The sequence below is a fragment of the Montipora foliosa genome, unplaced genomic scaffold, assembly GCF_036669935.1.
Source record: "Montipora foliosa isolate CH-2021 unplaced genomic scaffold, ASM3666993v2 scaffold_451, whole genome shotgun sequence".
Lineage (NCBI taxonomy): Eukaryota > Metazoa > Cnidaria > Anthozoa > Scleractinia > Acroporidae > Montipora > Montipora foliosa.
Window position 1 is genome coordinate 147,501 of NW_027179758.1, and position 10,000 is coordinate 157,500.

A 10,000-nucleotide genomic window follows, 5' to 3' on the forward strand; every position below is an offset into this window, starting at 1 on the left:
TCATGCAAAGCATTCTAGAGTTAATAATTTATTATCATAGAATTTTCAGTTACATTGTACAATAATTAACTTAGTTTGTATTGATGAATAAAAGGTGGGAAATTAATTTTTGTATCAGAGATCAATATGTCTCTTCATATTAAAACTCCAAATATTGGGAAAATTATAACAATGACTAAAATAGAAAGTAGTAAAATAAGAAGTAAAAATTATCCTTGACTTGCAATTAAGCTCAAAAAGGAAGCTATCAAAAGATTTCTTCATAGCTAATGATTTTATTTATTCTCATAACGCAGCAGTGTACGTTTAATCAATCGATGATACTTTTAGGAGAAATTAGATGCTGAACCTTTTAAAGTAGATTTGTACGTAGTCTAACTAAAGAGGGCCAACAGCTTGCTTTAATTAGAAAATTAAACACTTTGCTCATAAGAAAACGTTCAAGTTTACAACATTAATAAATTACGTTAGTCTCTTTCCATATTACTGATTAGAAAAATTAATTCCTCACCTTCAAAGTGGTTCCAAAATGATCTCTTGTTGTGTTGTGAACATATTTTGGGATCATTTTACCGTCGCTACATTCTTTACGTTTGTACCCATAAAACAATGTCTATTGCCCTTGAAACACTTGCTTTATGCCAGGTTGCACACTTTAAAGCACAATTCTCCAGGATAATGCGAATCCAAATCAGCAGAGAGATATTCCTTCCCCAGAAGAATGCACAAATAGCGACCCCGCCGCCATTTTTGTCAGTTACTAATATCACTAGGGCCCAGGTCACGTCCGTGACAAAAGCAGACGGTTACTAAGCTCCGTCTTAAAAGTGGCCACAAAACGTTTTTGTGAACTGCTTCCCTCCAAAACAAAATGGCGGACGTTAATGAGGTTCCCGCCTCATTTGCATCAAATCCGTCATTAAGTAAAGCTATGATCTTCGCAGTTATGAACGCAATTTTTGCAATTGCGTAAAGAAGCCTGAAAATTTCAGCACTTCAACGGGGGTTGAACCCGTAACCTCGCGATACCGGTGCGCGTGCGACGCTCTAACCAACTGAGCTTCTCTACGCAATTGCAAAAATTGCGTACATAAGTGCGAAGATCATAGGTTCACTTGATTTCATATCCGCAGTTCATATATGATCCATTTCATATATCATTTCATCGTTAAATCCGTCATTTTTAATAAGGTGCCATTCCCATACAAACTCTCTATTTCCAATATGCAAAATTTATGCAAATGCTTTGCAGCCGTATATGAGCGATTTACACTACTGTGGTACATGCCATTAAAAGAAGACTTCTTCGTCAGGAGAAGTTTGTATCACTTTTACACAGCCTTTAATTGACCGAATGCATAAATGGCGGCCAAAAATGTATTCCTTTGTTTATGTGCTTATGAGATTTACTAGCCTCTCTTTTGTATTTTGTCCATGCAAACGAAGCTAGTGAGGCTAATTAGCACCTAAACAAAAGAATGTTTTTTTTGGCCGCCATTTATGCATTCGGTCTATAAAAGATAAATTTTCTTTGGCCTTTACGATTTAATGAAAGTGCTTCTGCGACGAAATATTCGATTTTTTCACCCTTAGTTAAAGACTAGACCCTAAACTTGACAAAGAAAGGTGCCCACAGCTAACCTGACGATGATTTACATCTTTAAAGGCTTCCCGAAAGTGCACAAATTTTGTCCGCCATCACTCGAACGACAAGTACTTGAGGCCACAATTTTGTCAAGCGGCGTTCCCTCCTTGACTTCATTTCATCATCCAGCGAAGTCTTTTTGCATGGTTTTTAGTAAATAGAGTAAAAAGAAATGTTTTTTTTCTTCAAGTTCTTCGTCTTTTTCGTCAGAGGACGGTTCGGAGTTGAGTTCAGACAGGAGTAGAGCGATTTTCGAGGAAAGTGAGGCCAGTTTCGTACCCCATGACAAAGATTTAGAGCCACTCGCAACTCAAGAAGAAGCTGCCGCCTACAAGGCAAACCATGAGAACCAAGACAGCGTTTTTTTTTTTTTTTTTGCCAATTATTCATGAATGGCTAAAATTGAAACAGAAATTTTATGCAAAGCCGTCTCAAAACCTATAGTTTGGAAACGCTACATTGACTATGTCTTTTCCCTGTGGGACATGAGTAAACTGGACATAGCGACTTCCATTGAACAAGCAAATTTACATCACCCTACGATTAAATTCACGGCAGAAATATCTGCCACTGTAACTGTGTTTCTAGACACAATAGTATAAAAAGAAAAGAGATGCAAGGATCAAAAAACACATGTTAAACCAACGGAGAGCTTCCAATATACGGATTTCACCTCTTGTCACCCACCAAGCAATAAAAGGTGAAGCCCTATGAATCCTCAAAAGACAATTTCAAGGAAAACATTTGAAAATTTAAAACTACATTTTCGGGATAGAGGTTACCCACACAATTTGGTAGAAAAACCACTATCAGAAATCAAATTGACAAAGAGGGACTCTGTGCTTAAAGGAATTAAATACCAAAACAAAAACAACAGCTTTTTGTAAAACAATACCAGACATCAGTGTCAAACCTGAAAAAAAAATTTACTCAGAAAATGTCAACCCCTACTTGGCCAAATCTTTAAAGAGCCACCTATTATTTGAAGTAAAAACTAACGGTAAAAGCGAACAATGTTTCGAGCGAACTTTGGTCATTAACAAGCCAAAAGTGACGATAAAAAAATTTTGGAAAAGTATAAGTATAAAACAAACAAGTGAAAGTATGTTAAGTTTGAAAATGTAAAAAAGGGAATAACATAATTCAAAATGTAAAAAACTTTCGCACAAATTGAGTCTGACTGTACATGGAGACTTGGTTCAGTTCATTAAAAAATAAAAATGAAATAAATGAGGCAGTCAAACTTGTTCTTGCACCTTTTTAAGGTGGTAAAATTCTTGGTAAGATCATTGGGCACATAAGAACGTTTCACACGGAAATGTTTTCCAATAGAGGAAGGCGCATTCTTGTACTCGGTTCCGCGTTGATGCAAATACCGCCGCGTGTAACCAACATAACCTGCATCACACAGGTTACATTTAAAATTGATATACTACAAATTGTCACAAATCTGCAATTGCTGATCGTGTTTTCTTAACCAACCATATAATTAAGTGGGATCATTTTGAAATATTAGCAACTAGTCGATCAGATATGCATTGTAAATTTAAAGAGTCTCTGTTTATCCGTGATATAAGGCCAGCCTTAAATGAAAACGTTGGCAGCGAGAAACTTTATCTCTATTATTAGCATATTTTTTGTCGTTTTATGTCAATCAATTTCGTTAGTTCCCAGTCCGTACAGCTGTATTTTTGAATTTATATTTATCTGTAACTGAATAGTAACCACTTCTGTTGATGTATGTCGTAACATACAAAACGTTAAGTTTATAAAAGTTATGTAGCTCAAGAAAATGTTTGTAACTGCTGTTTGCGTTTTATTCTTCATGATCAACTATCTTCACAAGTTCATTAGCAATCTTAGTGAGAAAACTGCGCCACTACGCCAATTGCTTCGGAATGACATATACACTGGACTTGGGAGGATCCTCAGCAACAAGCTTTTGTAGCTCTGAAATCTGACATCTCTTAAGCACCAGTCCTTAAGAACTTCAACCCCTTAAAGCCTGTTACGCTCTCCGTCGATGCCTCTAAGAGTGGCCTTGGTGCTGTATACCTTCAGTATGGGACCCTGTGGCCTTTGCCTCGCGTGCTCTCACAGAAGACGAATCTCGATACGCGCAGGTCGAGAAAGAACTGCTCGCTGCGACATTAACAAGCAAGAAATTTCACGATTTCATTTATGGTCGAGAAGCCATCACTGAAACTGACGACAAGCCTATTACGGCAATTGTAAACAAGCCTCTTCGTACTGCACCTGCCCGTCTACAACGTATGCTGTTACAGCTTCAGAGGTACAATTTGAAGTTCATTTACAGAAGAGGAACAGAGCTTCATGTAGCGGATGCATTGTCAAGAGCCTGCATTACTGAAGAACCTGGGCCCGGTTGTTGAAAGCCAATTAGCTTAATCCAGGATTAGTGTAAACTTTTGTTTCATGTTTTCAACTTTTTGGTGAGAGGTTGTTTTGCTTATTTTTATTTTTCAAGATTGACTTCTTCTAATGTAAAGTTTTGCCAAATGTCAACGTTGAACGGCATTTAGTAGTGGAGTAATAAACTCCTTGCTTAATTTTTAATCCGGGATTAGCGTTAATCGGCTTTTGAACAACCGGGCCCTGGTGTAGAGGATGACGATCAGCTTGATGTGTTATCTTTCTCGTCGATCTCTCCCTTACGCATGGCCAAGCTCTAGAGTCATACTCTTGCAGATCCCATTATGCAAAAAGTGGCTCATTTCCTTGCAAATGACTGACCGTCAAAGCTCAAGAGTGTAACCCCAGATGTTAAAGTCTACTTCCCTATAAGAGATGAGCTGATTGTAGACAATGAAGTGATCCTGAAGGGCCTCAGAGTTGTGGTTCCAAATTCCTTGCCCAAAGAATACATCCAGTTTCTCCACAAAGGTCATCCAGGGACAGATGCTACCAAGAGAAGAGCAAAGGACATGTTGTACTGGCCCTCCATGAAGCTGTAAATTGATTGTACGATAGCCTCGTGTCAGCATTGCAACAGTGCAAAACCACACTAGCAGAAAGAGCCGCTTCTGGACCACCCGGTTCCGGTGCTTTCGTGGTCCCTTGTCAGTGCTGATATATTTGATTGGTAATCAACGCAATACTTAATTCTGGTTGACTCATATTCCGGCTGGTTCGAGATGAATTCTCTCCACGATTTATCTACCAAAACTGTTATTCAGAAGATGAAGCGCCACTTTTCTGTTCATGGAATTCCATGCAGGTTGCTGACCGACAAAAGCCCACAATTTTTCAGTAGAGAATTTAGAAGCTTTGCCGAAGAATGGAATTTCCATCATGTCACCAGTAGCCCTCTCTTCCCACAGTCCGATGGCCTGGTTGAGAATCCAGTGAAGCATGCCATGAACCTGCTCAACAAATGCAAGAAAGATGGTTTAGATCCTCTGCTTGGCCTTCTTAATCTCAGGAATGTTCTACGACCACGAGATCAAGTTCTTGGTTACCCTGTGCAGCGTTTGATGTCCCGCTGCACTAGGTACCTTCTTCCAGTTGCTAACAAGCTCCTTGCTCCCAGGGTCCTCAACAACAAACAGGTTTTCTCGCGCCTCAAATCCAAGCGTATGCAGCAAAAGGCCTCTTACGATCGTGGCGCCAAACCTCTCCTACCGCTCAATCCTCAGGAGGTTTTGAGACTTCACACCAGCAGAGGATATAAGAAAGTTGTTATTGTGAAACAACCCACTGCAGACCCGCTGTCCTACATTCTGAATGTTGGAGGGAGAGAGAGAGAGAGAGAGAGAGAGAGAGAGAGAGAGAGAGAGAGAGAGAGAGAGAGAGAGAGAGAGAGAGAGAGAGAGAGAGAGAGAGAGAGAGAGAGAGAGAGAGAGAGAGGGAGTGCCGCAGAAACCGCAGACATCTTCAGGCTGTTCCAGAACGTGCTCCTGCTCCTCCTCCGCCAACCAATCAGAATGTTCCCACTTTTCCTGCAGCAGCCAACCAGAGCGCTTCTCCTTTCTCCTCTGTTGAGTCTCCACCGGTGACACCTGCCGAGTATCCAGTTCCTCGGCATTCTCCTGTAAGGACCCCTGTCAGACCCGAGACTCCAGTTAAATCTCCATCATAAACGTCTACGGCAAATGTTTCCTCTTCCAGTTGCCTCTCGCGTCGCAATGCTCAAAGACCACTTGTTTTCACTGGGTCTGGACGGATCTCAAGACCAAATACCAGATATCAAGATTTTGTTACTTGATTGGAGAAACTCGTTTAACTTCCGTGATTCTTGGACTGGTTTAGATATTAACTATTGGGATTGATGAACTACGAATTACTTTCGGTGTAATTAGTTACATTCGTTTTCTTTCAGCGTGTACTTCTCTATTAACTTTGTTCGGTTTCTTTAGTTTCATTACAGTCTGCATTGATTTGTTTTACAAAGGGGGATGTAGAATATGTGTGAACCTCATGAAGGAATGTTTGTCATGTATCATGTACTGTTTTCTATTCGTATAAGTTAGGTAGCCATGCGTGGTCACAAGTCCCTGTTCCACTTTGGATTTAATAAACTAATGTGTTCTCTCAAGTGTTCTCTCTTCCTCTGAATCGGCACTTATACAATATCGGCTGAAGTGACCGTCCAGCCCACTTTGTCAGCCACAAGATCAAACAACCTCTGAAACTGCGCGACGTCAAGCCGCCTATTGTCAACCAACAATCTATTGTTTATCAATTTAAACGTGGCATGTGCAATGCAAGTTATGTTGGTTACACGCGGCGGCATTTGCATCAACGCGTAGACGAGCACAAGAATGCGTCTTCCTCTATTGGAAAACATTTCCGTGTGAAACGTTCTTATGTGCCCAATGATCTTACCAAGAATTTTACCATCTTAAAAAAGTGCAAGAAGTTTGACTGTCTCATTTAAGAAATCTTTTTAAATCTTTTTTTTTTATTAACAAACTGAGACCCAGTCTGAATGTACAGCCAGACTCATTTCGTGCGAAAGTTTTTTAATCAATTTAATTATGTTATTCTTGCATGTTTTTTAACACCTCTTTTTTACATTTTTATACTTTACATACTTTTGCTTCTTTGTTTTATATTTATACTTCACTTTTGGTTTGATAATGACAAAAGTTCGGTCGAAAAGTCACGCGCTGTATTACCGTTAGATTTTACTTCACATTGATTTCAAAAGCCTTTACTTGTAAGCACCTATTATTTCCAACAAAAAGGAAAAATCATCTGCTCGTTTGAGCAAAACTATAATAGGTTCTATACATGTTTTCACACAGGAAGGGAATCAGTGTTGCCTGTCACCCCTTACGTTACTTATCTTAAAAACGTGTATTTCGCGCAACCTCGTTCCCAGGGTCTCTTTGTCTTTTGCCTTCTTAACGACAATAGAGATCCTGGGAACGAGGTTGATATTTCGCGTACTTGTACTTGTATTTATTTAACTCTAAAAGGTCCGTACTCTTAACCTCTACTATCCCAAAAAGGTAACAAAAATATTAATGCTTATTACCCTGATGAACTGAGCAGATCTTGAAAAGCCCCTTGGTGTTGTCGCTGTGAATGCGAACAAATGCTTTCCACTTGGCCAGTTCATAATTGCTCTTTGGGGTTTGCAAAGAGATTCCAATTCGCGGATATTTTTCCACGTGTGGAGCTGTCACTTCGCCTCAGAGCACTTTGGTTTTGATGATACGGTGATGTCACGGACTCCCTGGGATCTCACTGGGACAAGTAATGGCGTTCGCTCGTTCGCGAAAAGCATGCATCCAAAAAGCGCACTTTCATTTGGAATTTCCAATTCAAATTTGGCAGGCGTAATTATTGGCCTTCAAAGGTCACGAAAAGCAAAAACAAGAAAAAGTCAAAATTTCGTCTCAGCAGCATTTTTATATTTTAATTATTTTAATGTACTTGAAATTCCCGGAATTTCTAATACCAATTTTTTCTAATACCTGAAAGTCGTAAAGTCGCCTTTACTAATGCACCTATGTGCCAAAGATATGGAGAGCATTAAATGAGCGGGAATTAATCAAATAGTGTCCCAGAGCTTGATAGAAGGTGTCTTAGATATTGCGATAATTATTGTTTAGGGCCCATTCATATGTGCCCGGCTGGTCTGGTTCCGAGATGTTGCTTCGCCTCCAAATCCTTTGTAAAAGCTTCGATGTGTTCGTATGAGAAAGCGGGTTGGCTCGGTTGCCGAGATCTCGGTAACGGGCTGAAAATTTTGTTATATGAACTCTTCATCGTGGTCAGCGCGGTTACCGGGAGGAAAATAATACAATACACTTTCGTGATAAAACGGACATTACCGAGTTTTTACTTCTCTTTTCTTCGATAATGAAGCTTAGATTAGTTTCCTTTGATAGTTAACGTAAAGTCAAAATTAATTTTAGGTTGCTTAAACAAAGAAAATCGAGAAATTCTCGCCACGCCTGTTTGTTACATTTCACACCTGAATAGGTCGCGTCACAAAATTTTCATCTCGGAAAGCGGGCTTAAAGTCGCCATATGAACAGAAACCAATTTAATCTTGGTAACCGATCCATCTCGATCAACCGGGATCATGTAAGAGCCCAATAACCGTATGATAACATTGTCAAATCTCTGTGGATATGCAAGTACCAGTCCACTGGGCAATTTGACAATGGTTCGACCAAAGTTATTATCAACAAAAGGAGTAAAGCAGATGCTACATTGTACTTTGTTTGGTGCTTGTATTCGTCACATTCTTAATTTTCCCAAACGACAAAAGGGCAAAAGTAAAGTCATCCTAGGTAGGGTCACAGATTACCAAGTATGTTGCTATGTTTTTATCTCTGTTCAATTTAAGGAAACCTTGCTTTTAGAAAGCCAGTAAGTGCTACACCATATGCTGATCGAGGTGACCGTACAGTAGATGGAAACCTCGGGACTGCGACGTACCTGTTGTGGTGGCAAGTTGACTTGGGAAGGATGGTGCCAGTGAATGAAGTGATCTTCTACTGCCTCTATCGTAATTTCGTGGTCAGAGTGGGTAAGTTGGCTACAAAAATGGATATTTACCTCTTCTGTTCTCAGCTGACAAGGTAAAGAAGGAAACAAAAATTTGGTTTTATCAACGGAGCTTCGTCAGCTCTGACGAAGGGCTAACGCTTGAAACGTCAGCTTTTAGAATCTCTGTACGGTGGCCAATTTACATTATCAACTCCGTTGATAAAACCAAATTTTTGTATACTACTTCCCCACCGACGCAGCACCACAGTTTCTTTAGAAACTACTCCTTCATTCATAAAGAAGGAAACACATTTGCACTGTGAACCATTCATTCCTTTCATGAAAGATTCCAGCAGAGAGATTTCAATTTCTTGTTTTCTTGTAAACCATGATGATTTTTATTACATAAAGTAATTTTCTTGGTAGAAATTTTTAAACCATTCTCCTTTTTATTTTTATCTCTTGTTTCTAAAGAAAACATGGAACTTAATTTTAAAATAAAAAACAAAGATCACAGATGTGCACCTATGCAGTTGTTCAAAGGCCGGATAGCTTTGTCCGGTGTATGCTTGTCCAAATGTGACAAAATATCAAGATTGCCAATTTCATGTGTCAACTATACATTTATAAATCAAGTTTCCTATATTCATATCAAATTGTCAGATGTTAATTATGTCAAACGATATACTTATACATCAAGTTTTTTTTTAATATTCATATCAAGTTCCCAGATATTCATGTCAAAACATCTTCGCTTACCAATGCATCAATGCCTATATCGAGCCGACTTTTTCATATTTGGAAAAAAAATTCATGTCAAGTTTACGTGCCCACTTTTAAAAATCAAGAAAGCCTGGTGCTGAGCATTTCAAAAAGGAAGAGGGAGCATGAGAGCCACCCGTACAATAAACAACATGGCGGCCACGAATCTCTTCAAAAGTTATTCGTAAACTGATCTTGCGTGTCTGTGTTCACAATGCATCGCAGAGCAGAGTAGTACCAAGAAACGTTACGAGTATCAACGCCGCATCAACGAAATACGTCTTCGCCAGGTGGCTCTCAGTTATGACGTCATTGAGCAGCTGATGAAAGCTCTCAAGACAAATCTTGGTGTACTGCCAGAACATCCAGGAAAGTGACATCCTGAACAGTACAGCAGGTTCAAACGGCTTCTTTATAGCCCACAGTTTAGTAGCTGCGACTTGGATGATCGAGTATTGTAGGTATCAATGTGAGATGTTTTTGTAAATAGTTTCACAATGTTGATTGGAATTACGGTCGTTTTTCCTACGGGTCGTTTCGCCTACCGTCTGTTCGCCTACGTCCAGTAAGTCAGTTCGCCTACGTCTTAAACTCCGCACCATGACAATCATTGTGTAAAACAGGTGA

General features: G+C 39.5%; 1 protein-coding gene across 1 annotated transcript in view; it reads left to right on the forward strand.

Annotated features, from left to right (window-relative positions):
• Window positions 1-10,000, forward strand: part of LOC137989308 (uncharacterized) — a 92,923-nt gene that overhangs the window by 18,786 nt on the left and 64,137 nt on the right. Inside the window, exon 3 of the mRNA XM_068835134.1 lies at window positions 8,469-8,651. Within this exon, the coding sequence (XP_068691235.1) occupies window positions 8,591-8,651 (61 nt within the window). The 5' untranslated portion in view covers window positions 8,469-8,590. The remainder of the gene's footprint in view (window positions 1-8,468; window positions 8,652-10,000) is intronic.